At 38.3% G+C, this 18,654-nt stretch overlaps 1 protein-coding gene across 4 annotated transcripts in view; it reads left to right on the forward strand.

Annotated features, from left to right (window-relative positions):
- Positions 1-18,654, forward strand: part of GBP5 (guanylate binding protein 5) — a 75,431-nt gene that overhangs the window by 40,501 nt on the left and 16,276 nt on the right. The window contains exons 13-14 of one of the 4 annotated variants that reach the window (XM_063697191.1): positions 15,731-15,808; positions 16,555-16,839. The exons of the other annotated variants lie outside the window; for them this stretch is intronic. Of the exons in view, the coding sequence (XP_063553261.1) occupies positions 15,731-15,775 (45 nt within the window). The 3' untranslated portion in view covers positions 15,776-15,808; positions 16,555-16,839. Of the gene's footprint in view, positions 1-15,730; positions 15,809-16,554; positions 16,840-18,654 lie in introns of those variants that run through there. 4 annotated transcript variants of the gene reach the window in all.

Raw genomic sequence — 18,654 nt, forward strand, 5'->3', positions numbered from 1 at the left:
TCAGGACTTGAACTCAGATCTGGATCAAGTGGACCCAACAGATATCTACAGGACTCTCCTCCCCAAAACAACAGAATATACTTTCTTCTCAGTTCCACATGGCACTTACTAAAAAATTGATCACATAATTGGAAGTAAAACACTCCTCAGAAAATGCAAAAGAACTGAAATAATAACAAACAGTCCCTCAGACCACAGTGCAATCAAATTAGGACTCAAAATTAAGAAACTCACTCAAAACCACATAACTACATGGAAATTGAACAATCTGCTCCTGAATGACTGCTGGGTAAATAATGAAATTAAGGCAGAAATCAAGTTCTTTGAAACCAATGAGAACAAAGAGACAATGTATCAGAATCTCGGGACACAGCTAAAACAGTGTTAAGAGGGAAATTTATAGCACTAGATGTCCACATCAGAAAGCTAGAAAGATCTCAAATCAAAACCCTCACATCATAACTAAAAGAACTAGAGAAGCAAGAGCAAACAAATCCAAAAGCTGGCAGAAGACAAGAAATAACGAAAATCAGAGTGGAACTGAAAGAGATAGAGACAGAAAAAAACCCCTAAAAAATCAATGAATCCCAGAGCTGGTTTTCTGAAAAAACTAATAAAATAGATAAAACACTAGCTAGACTAATAATGAAGAAAAGTGATAAGAATCAAATAGACAGAATAAAAAATGAAATGCAAACAACCATCCAAGAATACTATAAACATCTCTACACACAAAAAAAGCTAGAAAATATAGAAGAAATGGATAAATTCCTGGATGCATACAACCTACCAAGACTAAACCAGGAAGATCAAATTCCTTACTAGACCAATAACAAGTTCTGAAACTGAGACAGTAATTAACAGCCTACCAACCAGAAAAGTCCAGGACCAGATGGATTTACAGTCAAATTCTACCAGAGGCACAAAGAGAAGTTAGCACCATTCATTCTGTAACTATTCCAAACAATTGAAAAGGTGGGACTTCTCCCTAACTCATTTGATAAGGCCAGCATCATCATCAAAACCTGGCAGAGACACAATGAAAAAAGAAAACTTCAGACCAATATCCCTGATGAACACTGATGCAAAATTTCTCAATAAAATACAGGCAAACCAAATCCAGCAGCACATCAAAAAGCTTATCCACCATGATAATATTGGCTTTATCTCTGGGATGCAAACCTGGTTGAACATATGCAAACCAATAAACGTAACTCATCACACAAAAAAACTAATGAAAAAATCACTTGATTATCTCAATAGACACAGAAAAGGCCTTTGATAAAATTCAGCATGACTTTATGTTAAAATAAACTAGGTGCTGATTGAACATAACTCAAAACAATAAGAACCATTTATGACAAATTCACTAAATGGACAAAAGCTGGAGGCATTCCATTTGAAAACCAGCACAAGACAAAGATGCTGTCTCTCACCACTCCTATTCAACATAGTATCGGAATTTCTTGCCAGGGCAACCAGGCAAGAGAAAGAAATAAAGAGTATTCGAATAGGAAGAAAGAAAGTCAGATTATCTCAGTTTGCAGACGACATGATCCTATATCTAGAAAACCCCATCATCTCAGCCCAAAAGGTCCTTAAGCTGATAAGCAACTTCAGCAAAGTCTCAGTATACAAAATCAATGTGCAAAAATCACAAGCATTCCTATATACCAACAATAGACAGAGAGCCAAATCTTGAATGAACTCCCATTCACAATTGTTCATAATTGCTACAAAGAGAATAAAATACCTAGGAATGCAGCTAACAAGGGATGTGAAGGACATCTTCAAGAAGAACTACAAACCACTGCTCAAGGAAATAAGAGAGGACACAACCAAATGGAAAAACATTCTGTGCTCATGGATAGGAAGAAGAAATATCACGAAAATGGCCATACAGCCCAAAGTAATTTATAGATTCAATGCTGTTCCCATTAAACTACCATTAACATTCTTCACAGAAATAGAAAATACTACTATAAAATTCATCTAGAACCAAAAAATTGCCTGTATAGCCAAGATAATCCTAAGCAAAAAGAACAAAGCTGGAGACATCACACTACCCAACTTCAAACTATACTACAAGGCTACAGTAACCAAAACATCATGGTACTGGTACCAAAACAGACACATAGACCAATGAAACAGGCTAGATATATAAGAAATCAGACCACACATCTACAACCATCTGATTTTCAACAAACCTGACAAAAACAAGCCATGGGGAAAGGATTCTCTATTTAATAAATGGTGTTGGGAAAACTCACTGACCATATGTACAAAACTGAAATTGGACCCTTTCCTTACACTTTATACAAAACTTAACTTAAGATGGATTAAAGACTTAAATGTAAAACCCAAAACCATAAAAACCCCAAAAGAAAATCTAGGCAATACCATTCAGGACATAGGCATGGGCAAATATTTTATGATTAAATTGCCAAAAGCAATGGCAACAAAAGCCAAAATTGACAAATTGTATCTATGAAACTAAAGAGCTTCTGCACAGCAAAATAAACTATCATCAGAGTGAACAGACAACCTACAGAATGGGAGAAAATCTTTGCAATGTACCCATCTTACAAAGGTTTAATATCCAGAATCTACAAGGAATTTAAACAAATTTACAAGAAAAAAACAACCTCATCAAAAAGTGGTCAAAGGACATGAACAGAGACTTCTCAAAAGAAGACTTTTATGTGGCCAACAAATGTGTGAAATAAAGCTCAATATCACTGATAATTAGAGAAATGCAAATAAAAACTACAAGGAGGTATCATCTCAGGCCAGTCAGAATGGCAATTACCAAAAAGACAAGAAACAACAGATGCTGGCCAAGCTGTGGAGAAATAGAAATGCTTTTGGAGGGTCCGTTCCAAGATGGCCGAATAGGAACAGCTCTAATATGCAGCTCCAGCAAGATCATCACAGAAGACAGGTGATTTCTGCATTTCCAACTGAGGTACCAGGTTCATCTCAATGGGACTGGTTGGACAGTGGGTGCAGCCCACAGAGGGTTAGCTGAAGCAGGGCAGGGCATTGCCTTGCCCAGAAAGAACAAGGGGTTAGGGGATTTCCCTTTCCTAGCCAAGGGAAACAGTGACAGACTGTACCTGGAAAAATGGGACACTCCTGCCCAAATACTGCACTTTTCAAATGGTCTTAGCAAATGACAGACCAGGAGATTCTATCCCACACCTGGCTCAGCACGTCCCATGCCCATGGAGTGTTGCTCACCACCAGGACAGCAGTCTGAGATTAACCTGCGAGGCAGCAGCCTGGCAGGGGGAGGGGCATGAGCCATTGCCCAGGCTTGAGTAGGTAAACAAAGCGGCCAGGAAGTTTGAACTGGGCAGAGCCCACCACAGCTCAGCAAGAGCTGATGCCCATATAGAACCCACCTCTGGGGGAAGGGCATAGCTGAACAAAAGGCAATAGAAACTTCTGCAGAATTAAACATCCCTGTCTGACAGCTCTGAAGAGAGCAGTGGTTCTCCAAGCACAGCATTTGAGCTCTGAGAATGGACTGCCTCCTCAAGTGGGTCCCTGACCCCTGTGTAGCCTAACTGGGAGACACCTCCCAGCAGGGGCCGACTAACACCTCATACAGGCAGGTGCCCTTCTGGGATGAAGCTTTGAGAGAGAAGGATCAGGTAGCAATATTTGCTGTTCTGCAATATTTGCTGTTGTGCAGCCTTCCAAGGTGATACCCTGGCAAACATCGTCTGGAGTGGACCTCCAGCAAACTCCAACAGATCTGCAGCTGAGGGACCTGACTGTTAGAAGGAAAACTAACAAAAAGAAAGGAATAGCATCAGCATTGACAAAAAAGACATCCACACGGAAACCCCATCTGTAGGTCACCAACATCACACTAAAGGTAGATAAACCCACAAAAATGGGGAGAAACCAGAGCAGAAAAGCTGAAAATTCTAAAAACCATAGCACCTCTTCTCTGCCAAAGAATATCAGCTCCTCACCAGCAATGGAACAAAGCTGGATGGAGAATGAATTTGATGAGTTCACAAAAGAAGGTTTCAGAAGGTCGATAATAACAAACTTCTGCAAGCTAAAGGAGCATGTTCCAACACATCGCAAGGAAGCTAAAAACTTTGAAAAAAGATTAGACGAATGTCTAACTAGAATAAACAGTGTAGAGAAGACCTTAAATGACCTGATGGAGCTGAAAAGCATGGCATGAGAACTACGTGATGCATGCACAAGCTTCAGTAGCTAATTCAATCAAGTTGAAGAATGGGTATCAGTGATTGAAGTTCAAATTAATGAAATAAAGTGAGAAGAGAAGTTTAGAGAAAAAAGAGTAAAATGAAATGAACAAAGCCTCCAAGAAATATGGGACTATGTGAAAAGACTAAACCTACGTTTGATTGGTATACCTGAAAATGACGGGCAGAATGGAACCAAGTTGGAAAACACTCTTCATGATATTATCCAGAAGAACTTCCCCAACCTAGCAAGGCAGGCCAACATTCAAATTCAGGAACTACAGAGAACACCACAAAGATACTCCTCGAGAACAGCAACCGCAAGACACATAATTGTCAGATTCACCAAGGTTGAAATGAAGAAAAAAATGTTAAGGGCAGCCAGAGAGAAAGGTCAGGTTACCCACAAAGGGAAGGCCATCAGACTAACAGTGGATCTCTCAGCAGAAACTACAAGCCAGAAGAGAATTGGGGCCAATATTCAACATTCTTAAAGAAAAGAATTTTCAACCCAGAATTTCATATCCAGCCAAAATAAGCTTCATAAGTGAAGAGAGACAAAATCCTTTACAGACAAGTGAACACTGAAAGATTCTGCCTGCCTTGCAAGAGCTCCTGAAGGAAGCACTAAACATGGAAAGGAACAACCGGTACCATCCACTGCAAAAACATGCCAAATCATAAAAACCATTGATGCTAGGAAGAAACTGCATCAACTAACAAGCAAAATAACCAGCTAACATCATAATGACAGGATCAAATTCACACATAACAATATTAACCTTAAATGTAAATGGGCTAAAGGCCCCAATTAAAAGACACAGACTGGCAAAGTGGATAAAGAGTCAAGACCCATCAGTGTGCTGTATTCAGGAGACCCATCTCAACTGCAGAGACACACATAGGCTCAAAATAAAGGGATGGAGGGAGATCTACCTAGCAAATGGAAAGCAAAAAAAAAAAAAAAAAAAAAAGCAGGGGTTGCAATCTTAGTCTCTGATAAAACAGACTTTAAACCAACAAAGATGAAAAGACACAAAGAAGGCCATTACATAATGGTAAACAGATCAATTCAACAAGAAGAGCTAACTATCCTAAATATATATATGCACTCAATACAGGAGCACCCAGATTTATAAAGCATGTCCTTAGAGACCTACAAAGAGATTTAGACTCCCACACAGTAATAATGGGAGACTTTAACATCCCACTGTCAATATTAGACAGATCAATGAGACAGAAGGTTAACAAGGATATCGAGGACATGAATTCTTCCCTGCACCAAGTGGACCTAATAGACATCTACAGAACTCTCCACCCGAAATCAACAGAATATCTATTCTTCTCAGCACCACATTGCACTTATTCTAAACTTGACCACATAATTGGAAGTAAAGCACTTCTCAGCAAATATAAAAGAACAGAAATCACAAGAAACTCTCTCAGACCACAGTGCTGTCAAATTAGAACTCAGGATTAAGAAACTCACTCAAAACCACACAGCTACCTGCAAACTGAACAACCTGCTCCTGAATGACTACTGGGTACATAACAAAATGAAGACAGAAATAAAGATGTTCTTTGAAACCAATGAGAACAAAGACACAGCAGACCAGAATCTCTGGGACATATTTAAAGCAGTGTGTAGAGACAAATTTATAGCACTAAATGCCCACAAGGGAAAGCAGTAAAGATCTGAAATTGACACCTCAACATCACAATTAAAAGAACTAGAGAAGCAAGAGCAAACAAATTCAAAAGCTAGCAGAAGGCAAGAAAGAACTAAGATCAGAGCAGAACTGAAAGAGATAGAGACACAAAAAAAAACCTTCAAAAAGTCAATGAATCCAGGAACTGGTTTTTTGAAAAGATCAACAAAATTAATAAACCACTAGTAAGACTAATGAAGAAGAAAAGAGAGAAGAATCAAATAGATGCAATAAAAAAAGATAAAGGGGATATCACCACCAATCCCACAGAAATACAAACTACCATCAGAGAATACTATAAACACCACTACACAAATAAACTAGAAAATCTAGAAGAAATGGATAAATTCCTGGACATATACAGCCTGCCAAGACTAAACCAGGAAGAAATTGAATCTCTGAATACCAAATAAGGTCCAATACCAACCAAATAAAGTCCAGGACCAGAAGGATTCACAGCCGAATTCTACCAGAGGTACAAAGAGAAGCTGGCACCATTCTTCTGAAACTATTCCAATCAATAGAAAAACAGGGAATCCTCCCTAACTCATTTTATGAGGCCAACATCATTCTGATACCAAAGCCTGGCAGGGACACAACAACAACCAAAAAGAATTTTAGGCCAATATCCCTGATGAACATTGATGTGAAAATCCTCAATAAGTTACTGGCAAACCAAATCCAGCAGCACATCAAAAAGCTTATACAACACGATCAAGTCGGCTTCATCCCTGGCATGCAAGCCCGGTTCAACATACACAAATCAATAAACGTAATCCACCACATAAACAAAACCAATGACAAAGTCTCAGGATACAAAATCAATGTGCAATAATCACAAGAATTCCTGTACACCAATAACAGGCAAACAGAGAGCCAAATCATGAGTGAACTCCCATTCACAATAGCTACAAAGAGAATAAAATATCCAGAATAAAATATCTAGAATAAAATATCTAGGAATCCAATTTACAAGAGATGTGAAGGACATCTACAAACCACTGCTCAATGAAATAAAAGAGGACACAAACAAATGGAAGAACATTCCATGCTCATGGATAGGAAGAATCAATACCATGAAAATGGCCATACTGCCCAAGGTAATATAGATTCAATGCCATCCCCATCAAGTTACCAACGACTTTCTTCACAGAATTGGAAAAACTACTTTAAAGTTCATATGGAACCAAATAATAGCCCACATTGCCAAGACAATCCTAAGCAAAAAGAACAAAGCTGGAGGCATCATGCTACCTGACTTCAAACTATACTACAAGGCTAAAGTAACCAAAACAGCATGGTACTGGAACCAAAACAGATATATAGATCAATGGGACAAAACAGAGGACTCAGAAATAACCCCACACATCTATAACCATCTGATCTTTGACAAACATGACAAAAACAAGAAATGGGGAAAGGATTACCTATTTAATAAATGGTGCTGGGAAAACTGGCTAGCCATATGTAGAAAGCTGAAACTGGATCCCTTCCTTACACCTTATACTAAAATTAATTCAAGATGGATTAAAGACTTAAATGTTAGACTTAAACCATAAACACCCTAGAAGAAAACCTAGGCAATACCATTCAGGACGTAGGCATGGGCAAGGATTTCATGACTAAAACACCAAAAGCAATGGCAACAAAAGCCAAAATAGACAAATGGGATCTAATTAAACTAAAGAGCTTCTGCACAGCAAAAGAAACTACCATCAGAGTGAACAGGCAACCTACAGAATGGGAGAAAATTTTTGAAATCTATCCATCTGAAAAAGGGCGAATGTCCAGAGTCTACAAAGAACTTAAACAAATTTACAAGAAAAAAGCAAACAACCCCATCAAAAAGTTGCCAAAGGATATGAACAGACAATTCTCAAAAGAAGACATCTATGCAGCCAACAGGCACATGAAAAAGAGGGAATCCTCCCTAACTCATTTTACGAGGCCAACATCATTCTGATACCAAAGACTGGCAGGGACATAACAACAACAAAAAAGAATTTTAGACCAATATCCCTGATGAACATCAATGCGAAAATTCTCAATAAGTTACTAGCAAACCGAATCCAGCAACATATCAAAAAGCTTATACACCACGATCAAGTTGGCTTCATCCTTGGGATGCAAGACTGGTTCAACATACACAAATCAACAAACGTAATCCATCACATAAACAGAACCAATGACAAAAACCTCATGATTATCTCAATAGATTCAGAAAAGGCCTTCGACAAAATTCAACTGCCCTTCATGCTAAAAAGTCTCAGCAAAGTAGGTATTGATTGAACATATCTCAAAATATTAAGAGCTTAAGAGCTATTTATGACAAACCCACAGCCAATATCATACTGAATGGGCAAAAACATGAAAAAATATTCATCATCACTGGCCATCAGAGAAATGCAAAAGAAAACCACAATGAGATACCATTTCACACCAGTTAGAATGGTGATCATTAAAAAGTCAGGAAACAACAGATGCTGGAGAGGATGTGGAGAAATAGGAGCGCTTTTACCCTGTGGGTGGGAGTGTAAATTAGTTCAACCATTGTGCAAGAGAGTGTGGTGATTCCTCAAGGATCTAAAACTAGAAATACCATTTGACCCAGAGATCACATTACTGGGTATATACACAAAGAATTATAAATCATGCTGCTATAAAGACACATGCACACATATGTTTATTGCAGCACTATTCACAAGAGCAAAGGCTGGGAACCAACTCAAATGTCCATCAATGATAGACTGGACTAAGACAATGTGGCACATATACCATGGAATATTATGCAGCCATAAAAAAGGATGAGTTCATGTCCTTTGCAGGGACATGAATGAAGCTGGAAACCATCATTCTTAGCAAACTGTCACAAGGACAGAAAACCAGACACCGCCTGTTCTCACTCATAGATGGGAATTGAACAACGAGAACACTTGGACACAGGGCAGGGAACATCACACACTGGGGTGTGTCATGGGTTGGGGGGCTGGAGGAGGGATAGCATTAGGAGAAATACCTAATGTAAATGATGAGTTGATGGGTGCAGCAAACCAACATGGCACATGTATACCTGTGTAACAAACCTGCATGTTGTGCACATGTACTCTAGAACTTAAAGTATAATAAAAAAAAATAAAAGAAATGCTTTTATACTGTTGGTGGTAATGTAAATTAGTTCAACCATTGTGGAAGACTGTGGCAATTCCTCAAGGATCTACAACCAGAAACACCATTTGACCCAGCAATACCATTACTGGGTATATAACCAAAGGAATATAATTCATCCTATTATAAAGATACACGCATGTATATGTTTATTGCAGTGCTATTCACAACAGCAAAGACATGGAATCAACCCAAATACTCATCAATGATATACTGGATAAAGAAATGGAATACTATTCAGTCATAAAAAAGGAATGAGATCATGTCCTTCGCAGGGATATTGATGGATCTGGAAGACATTATCCTCAGCAAATTAACACAGGAACAGAAAACCAAACACTGCATGTTCTCTCTCATAAGTGGGAGCTGAACAATGAGAAAACATAGACATAGAGAGGGGAACAACACACACGGGGGCTTGTCAGGGTCATGGTGGGAGGGACAGCATCAGGATAAATAGCTAATGCATGTGGAGCTTAATATCCAGGTGATGGGTTGATAGGGGCAGCAAACCACCATGGCAAGCATTTACCCGTGTAAGAAATCTGCACATCTTGCACATGTATCCCCAGAACTTAAAATAAAATTAAATGTTTTTTAAAAGAATGATGCTGGCTTCACAGAATGAGTTAGGGAAGAATCTATCCTCCTTGATCTTTTGGAATAATTTCAGGAGGATTGGTACTAGTCCTTCTTTGTATGTCTGGCAGAATTTGGCCGTGAATCTGTCTGGTTGAGGGCTTTTTTGATCAGTAGTCTTTATTACTTATTCAATTTCAAAACTCCTTATTCGGCCCAATAATTTAATTTCTTTCTGGTTCAAACTTGAGAGGCTGTGTGTTTCCAGGAATTTACCTATTTCTTCTAGGTTTTCTCATTTGTGCGCAGAGAGGTGTTTGTAATAGTCTCTGATAATTTTTTGTATTTTTTGGGGTTGGATGTAATTTTAGCTTTGTTGTTTCTGATTGCATTTGGATCTTCTCTCTTTACTAATCTACCTATTGCTCTGTCAATCTTGTTTAATCTTTCAAAGAACCAACTTTTGGTTTTATTGATCCTTTGTATGAATTTTTCATCTTAATTTCATTCAGTTCAGGTCTGATTTTGGTTATTTCTTATCTGCTAGATTTGGGGTGGATTTACTTTTGTTTTCTTCATTTCTCTAGGCGCGACATTAGGTCATTAATTTGATATCATTTTAACTGCTTGATGTAGGTATCTAGTGGTATAAACTTTCCTCTTAACACTGCTTTAACTGTGTTGCAAACACTGTGTTGCAAAACACTGCTTTAACTGTGGCATATTGGATCTCTGTTTTCATTAGTTTCAAATCATTTTTTGAATTCTACCTTAATTTCATTCTTTATCCAAAAGTCATTCAGAAGCAGGTTGCTTAACTTCCATGTACTTGTATTGTTTTGGTAGATCTTCTTTGTATTTATTTCTAATTTTATTGCACTGTTGTCCAATAATATAGTTAGTATGATTTTGATTTTCTTGAATTTGTTTAAATATGCCTTAGGGTCGAGCATGTGGTCATTCTTAGAGCATGTGCCATGTGCAGAGAAGAAAAATATATATTCTGTTGTTGTTGAATAGAGTGTTCTGTAGATGTCTGTTAAGTCCAATTGGTCAAGGGTTGAATTTAAGTACAGGATATCTTTGTTAGTTTTCTGCCTTAATGATCTTATCTAACACCATCAGTGGAGTGTTGATGCTTCCCACTATTATTGTGTGCTTGTCTACATCTCTTCATAGATCTTTAAGAACTTGTTTTACAAATCTGGGTGCTCCAATGGTGGGTGCATTTATATTTAAGACATGTATATCTTGTTAGATTGAAGTCTTTATAATTATTTAATGTCCTTCTTTGTCCTTTTTGTTTGTTTTTGGTTTATAGTCTGATTTGTCTGATATAAGAATATATTAGATCTTCTTTTTTGTTTTCCATTTGCCTAATAGATTTTTATTCGTCCCCTTACTTCTAGCCAGTGTGTGTCATTACTTGTGAGATGGATCTCTCAAATACAGCATAGAATTGGGTCTTGCTTCTTTATCCAACTTACCACTCTGTGCCTTTTATGTTAGGCGGTTAGCCCATTTACAGTCAAAATCATTATTGTATATAAGGATTTGATCCTGTCATCATGCTGTTAGCTAGTTGCTATGTAAACTTGATTGTATTTTTGCTTTATAGTGTCAATGGCCTATGTACTTAAGCGTGTTTTTTTAGGTGCCAGGTATTGTTCTTTCACTTCCATGGTTAGCACTCCCTGTAGGGCTTCTTGTAAGGCAGGTCTAGTTGTAACAAATTCCCTTAATGTTTGCTTGTTTGAAAAGGATTTCATTTCTCCTTTGCTTTTAAAACTTACTTTGATGGAATATTACATTCTTGTTTAGAATTTTATTTCTTTAAGGATGTTGATAATGCACCCCCAATCTCATCTGGCTTGTAAGGTTTCTGCTGAAAGTTCCACTGTTAGCTCCATAGAGTTTCCTTTGTAAGTGACCTGCCCCTTATCTCTAGCTGCCTTTAAGATTTTTTATTTTACATTAACCTTGGGCAATCTGATGACTCTCTGTCTTGAGGATGGTTGTCCAGTGTAGTTTTAATGGACATAAAGACTCCCACACACAAGATACAATATTAACGTCTATAAACTTTGAATATGTAAACTCTTTGATAACCCCCCAACTCCTGCAAATGGTAAAAGGAAATATTAAGCAAGGAATAACTTTTTGCTTTTATAAATAGAATCTGAGGAGGTTTAGTCTGAGCACTGTTAGTGCAAAGTGAGGGTTTAGTTTGAGCACTGTTGGTGGGAAGTGAGACCTGACTCCCAAGTAACAAATCTAAAATAGATAATCTCTGACAAGTGTTGTGTGTTAAAGGGGGTAGTTTTTGACGTATGGCCTAAAAACAATGTACATACATATGTCTTCCCTATACTAAACCGCAGGTGTTGAGAGTCAGAAGGGACCAAACCAGCTAACTCTTGTTAAGGCATTTCCCAATTGGATCTCCAGAAGAAGAATGACATGCTTTTTCCCAAGAGTCTCCTTTGCAAGTCACTGGACCTGTTCTCTAAGGGAGTCAGAGCAATGAATATGTAATGAGATAAAGGCAATGAGATAAATAAACAAACGTCTAAAGCTATAACTTGAGTGGTGTCTGTAGTCTCTATCTGTGATGTGTCAAAAAGCTAACACTTACTTCCTGGAAGGGTGGAAGTATGAAGTGAGGCAGCATAGCCTGAACCAACTTGGACATGAGGCACAGAAGACTAGCCTTTGTCTCTCCAAAAGCAGCCTGAGACACTGTAGACTTTTATAAACTCATAAATATGCTATACTAGGATTGCAATATAATAGCCTAACTTGAGACAATTTCTTCCCATTGGTCTATTCTGCAAATTAAAAGATCTGTTAAATTCAGTTTTCCCTTTAAGCTCCATGTTCCAGGTACAATAAGACTGAATTGAGGGTATACTTTTCTCAAGTGATGCATCTCCAATTCATCTTGAAAAAGTGACATCACAGCCAACTCAACAAGTGAGTTCCATTGCCTGACTTTTTGGGTAGTTCTAAAAGCCTTGTCTTTATCCTGTCTATTTCTATGCCCAATAATATCCTAGGTGGTTTTAGTTTGCCTTAGTTTTACTGGTTTTCACAGTGACTATACTCTCCTATTCTAGAATTCCCCAAGGCTATGAATCTTATCTTTAAAAGACCATTGTTTCTTTGTCTCCACATTTTTCCTGACTGAAGAATTTGTAATGAACAAGTTGTTCCAAATCACTGGTTCTAGAGTTAAATTAGTAGAATACTTAAAAAGTCATTTTCATTAAATCAAGGCTCATTAAACTCCTTTATCGTAAGAAACCATTTTAATAGTTATTCTTTTACCTGTTCATATTTTTGTGGGTTAGACTTATGGAATATGATTTTAAAAGATTTTTTTCCTTGTGGCATTTACAAGTCATGGAAGCTGGAAGTAGGACTCCAAATTTACTTATTTTTCCTCCATTGAAAATAACATAAATCATGTTTTGGAGCAAAAAACTAACTGGCTTTACATTCTGGGTCTCTAGACTCACATCTTTATACACTCATTTTAAAAAATGAGAGAGATGAGAGAAAAAGAAAGTTATCTAAAATAAGAGAAAGAGTGAGAGGGAGAGAGGGAGAAACTTTTTGGATCTAGGTAACTGAAGAAGGACTGCTTTTATTTGGTTTTAGGTCATATGCTCATTCTTCCTCTAAATCAATCTTTATGACTCAGAAAGTATGGGACCACTATAATTATCTCAGATTAGGTTTGATTCTTGAGTCTGCCAAGTTTAATTACAAGATTTCAAAAAAATTCTAATATTATTGCACATACTTTTAGAGTTATAATGTATCTTTCAGGTCTAAATATTGTATGATTAAATTTTACTAGATAAACCACTGGCAATTTAGCTAAGGTTTATATTTATCTAGCTGCTTTTGTTGTTATATTGAAACAGGAATTAAAAGAAATTAAAGAATGTGTAAGCAAAAACTCAGTTGTATGTAAGAAAACCCAATTCCCCCTGAGGAAGAGAAAGATATGAAGTCCTTTAAAACCTAACTGCCTGTTTTTCTGTGGCTAGTGAGCCTTATCTCTCCCTTTCCCAGGCATTGTGAAGACCCTGTTTTTCTAGCTGTGCAGCTGCAAGGCCACTAGGCAGATAAACTCAAGTTGTAAAACATGTTTTTCCTTGAAAAGTAAGAAATGATGTAATGCATGTCTCAATTAAATAACTGTCTTTGTTTCCTGCTTCTATAATATGCTTCCCCCTGCACAGATCTCCCCCACCCCACAAAATGCTTAAAAGGTAACCAGACTCTTTGTTTGGAGCTCAGTTTTTTTGGATGTTAATCTGACTGGGCTGGTGCACCTAAATAATAAATAATAAGTATCCTCTTCAACTCCTCAGTCTCTCTGATTCCTAAATTATCCCGCTGCAATATATGGCCATGAAGTTAAGTATGCACATAGAAAAATATACATGAATGTGTACATGCAAACACACATATGAGTATTTTGATTGCTAGTGAAAATAACATTGTGTTAAATATATATATTCAAAAAAAGAAGATAAAAAGAAAAAATGAGGAATTAAAAAAAATTTTAATTTAAAAAACAAGCTTCTTCCCTCACAGAATTACTCCTGAGCCAGGATGTTTTATGTTTTCAGCATACCATTGCTTTGTTTACATTCCCACTGTAAGGGGAATGCACTGTATTTCTTGGGATCATCAAGGAAACCTTTACCAATGCTAAAGGAGGGGCAAATCTTGGTTTCTAAAGCCCAGTGTGGAAGAAGCTGACTTTCTTCCTGTTGAGAGGTGAAGCCAGCTGGGCTTCTGGGTCAGGTGGGGACTTGGAGAACTTTTCTGTCTAGCTAAAGGATTGTAAACACACCAATCAGCGCCCTGTGTCTAGCTAAAGGTTTGCAAATGCACCAATCAGCATTCTGTAAAAACGCACCAATCAGTGCTCTGTGTCTACCTAAAGGTTTATAAATGCACCATCAGCACTCCGTAAAAATGGACCAATCAGCACTCTGTAAAATGGACCAATCAGTGCTCTATAAAATGGACCAATCAGCAGGACATGGGCAGGGCCAAATAAGGGAATAAAAGCTGGCCACATCCAAGCCAGCAACGGCAAACTGCTCGGGTTCCCCTCCACGCTGTGGATGTTTTGTTCTTTCACTCTTCTCAAAAAATCTTGCTGCTGCTCACTCTTTGGGTCCACACTACCTTTATGAGCTGTAACACCACGAAGATCTGTGGCTTCACTCCTGAAGTCAGCGAGACCGTGAACCCACCAGAAGGAAGAAACTCTGGACACATCTGAACACCTGAAGGAACACACCATCTTTAAGGAACTGTAACACTCACTGCAATGGTCCACGGCTTCATTCTTCAAGTCAGCGAGACCAAGAACCCACTGGAAGGAACCAATTCTGGACACACTGTCTCATGCCACACAACCTCCTGCCTCAGCAAAAACAGTGAAAATGTGAACAGAAAAATCCACAAGAAATGCATGTCTTTTCAATTTCAGTTTTCCTCATTGGATTCTTAATTGGATGGCTTATATTGAAACCAACCCAATAGTCTCATAGACAGTTTTTTCTTACAAACATAGAGGTTGGCACTTGTGGTCTTAGGGCTTGAAACTTACATTTGTTTTATCTGAGTTCCTTCCTCAAGAAAGGACCCCCAGTCCTCTCAAAGAGTATCAAAGAACTGAAACTCACCAGATCATCATATCCAGTCAATGGGATGCCAGGACCCTCATTAATTACGATTGTTTCTTTACTCTTCCCTAGTTCCTATTTCTCCACACATAGTTACATTTCTTCCCTGCCATGTAAACCCTTAATTTTAGTTGGTCAGTGAGATGGATCTGAGACTGAGCTCTCATTTCCTCAGCTGCAGCACCCAATTAAAGCCTTCTTCCCTGGCAATCCTCATCATCTTGGTGATTGGTTTCATGTGCAGTGAGCATCAGGGCTTAGAACAAACCCCTGGTGTTTTGGTAACAATATCTGGTTTGATTTTCACCTACTAAAAAGAACATTTCATTTGCAGGGAGCCAGACACAGGAGAGCTGAAGGGCTCAGCAAGGGCGGCTAGGAACTTGTCCCCTGGCTGCAGGGCCCACACCAGGTAAATTCACTCCTAAGCTTTACCTTTCATGTACATTTGGGTTAACAAACAAACAACAATGAATTCCCAAACACAGACTGCACTAGAGGGTGGGCTAAGTTAGCTGGAGGACCATGCAGGTGGCCCTGTGCTGTATGGCTTGTGGAGTGCTTTGCTTCTAGAGAACCAGTATGTCCATTTAGTCCAGAGTTGGCTTTGAGGTGACAGTGCACTCCCAACATCCCCAGGATGCACTGCTCCTCCTCCTCCTTGGGTATCCACTCAGGGCTGTAGCAAAGAACCCTAACTAGGACATGGAAGAATGCATCCTACCCTTCTCTGTGCAATAAGAGATGTAGTCACTTCTCAAACAAAGAGACCAAATCCAGCCCCCTCACAGAGGCTCTGGGTGGAATAGCTTTCTCCACCCCACCCCCAGCCTGCTTCATCTCTCTTCCTTAGACATTGCCTGACTGTCCTTTGCCATCGCATTGGAGAAACAACAACAACAACAACAAAATGGTCCTTACCTTAAGAAAATTTAAATACTAAAACAGAGGCTCAATTATTTTTTAATTATCCACAATGAATAATATTCTGTAGATACTACAAAGCTGTATTGTATGGAATAATTCAATGTCACACTTACAAATTGTTAAAAATAACAATAAGGTATAAGCATATTTGTTTATGGAGCACTGTTCATAAATGTGTGGTCCATGACTAAAGTGCATCAGAATAACTTGTGGCACTTTTTGAAACTACAGGTTTGGAGCATTTGTAACCATCACTCCAGATAATTCTCATGGACAGTAAGTTTTGGAAGCCACTGATGATCTACCCTCAGCTAACAGAGCTATCTAATTCTACTTATTTCCTTTAGAGTTAAAAGCTTCTTACCTTGTATACCTTCATCCTGCTTTGCAGAAAAGAAAAAAGAAAAAAAAACTTTGTAAGCATGTCTACTCCCTCTTAAAGCTTTTTTAGATATATTTAAAAAACCTCTACAATTTCTCCTGTCCACAGCAATAAAAGAAAATAAATTGGAAAAAGGAGTCTGTTAAAACAATCCCATCAAAAAGTGGGCAAAGGATATGAACAAATACTTCTCAAAAGAAGACATTTACGCAGCTAACAAACATGAAAAAAATCTCAACATCATTGATCATCAGAGAAATGCAAATCAAAGCCACAATGAGACATTTCACACCAGTCAGAATGGTGATGATTAAAAAGTCAGGAAATAATAGATGCTGGTGAGGCTGTGGAGAAATAGGAACGCTTTTACACTGTTGGCAGTAATGTAAATTAGTTCAACCATTGAGGAAGACAGTATGGCAATTCCTCAAGGATCTAAAATCAGAAATACCATTTGACCCAGCAATCCCATTACTGGGTATATACCCAAAGGAATATAAATCATTCTATTATAAAGATACATGCACATGTACACTTATTGCAGTAGTATTTACAATAGTAAAGAAAAGAAGTAAAGACATGGAACCAACCAACTGCCCATCATCGATAGACTGGATAAAGAAAATGTGATACATAGACACCATGGAATATTATGCAGCCATAAAATGAGATCATGTCCTTTGCAGGGATATGGATGAAGCTGGAAGCCATCATCCTCAGCAACCTAACACAGGAACAGAAAACCAAACACTGTATATTCTCATTCATAAATGGGACTTGAACATTGAGAACACATGGACACAGAGAGGGGAACAACAAACCCCAGGGTCTGTTGGGGGCATGGGGGGTGAGGGGAAGAAACTTAGAGGATGGGTCAATAGGCGCAGCCAACCACCATGGCACACGTATTCCTATGTAGCAAACCTGCACGTTCTGCACATGTATCTAGTTGTTTTTTTTTTTTAGAAGAAATAAAGAAAAAAAGAGAGTCCGTTAAAAGCCCAATTGAGAGTCTTTTTCCCTAAAAAAATTTTTCTTGGTAATGTACCCCTTACAGAATGTATTAACTCATTACCCAACTTGGCCATTCTAGAAACAGTACATTAATACTGGCAAAGTAATGAAAACTTATTGAGAGCCCACTTCTTATTAACCTGTACAGTAATAAATCAGGCAATCATTACTGCTTACCAATAACATTGATTAGAAAATTGAGGCTTAGAGAGGTAAGCTCAGCTCCATGGTCTTATAGGAAATAGGTGATTTGAACCCAAGGGTTTGAATTCTGGCAGTCTCCAGAATCTGTGCTGTAACATCCTGTTACAGAAATGTAGGTCCTGCTGCTCACCACACAGAAAGCCAATCATTGAGACAATGATTATTGCCAAGGAAAAAAGCTTTACCGGGGTGCTGAAGCCAAGGAGAGGGGAAATCAGTCCCAAATCCATCTCCCTGACTAACTAAAATTAGGGGTTTATATAGCAGGGAAGGATGTAACTATGTGTGAGAAAACAAGAACTCGAAAGGAGTAAGGAGGCAATCAGGATAAATGAGGGGCCTGGTGTCTCATTGTCTTGATGCCATGATTTGCTGAGTTTCAGTTCTTTGATACTTTTTGAGAGGTCTTGGGATCCTTTCCAGAGGAACAAACTCAGATAAAACATGTAAGTTTCAAGCTTTAAGACCAGAAGGATCAATTTCTATGTTTATCATAAAAACCTGTCTATGGGACTATTAGGCCAGTTTCAGTCCCCCCTTTCTATTTATCAGTTCCTCAATCATGGGGAATCTGGTCATTGATCTTTCTGGCGCTTCCTGCTGAGGAGGGGCATCATAGACAGCTCCCTATTCAGGGTGACTACATGGCCACCCAAGAATCAAAGATTAACTCAGTACTATAATTTTCTTCTAAAACACATTTTTTTCTCTCTCCAGTCCCCTACTTTCAC

Source organism: Gorilla gorilla, chromosome 1 (assembly GCF_029281585.2).
Source record: "Gorilla gorilla gorilla isolate KB3781 chromosome 1, NHGRI_mGorGor1-v2.1_pri, whole genome shotgun sequence".
Taxonomy (NCBI): Eukaryota; Metazoa; Chordata; class Mammalia; order Primates; family Hominidae; genus Gorilla; species Gorilla gorilla.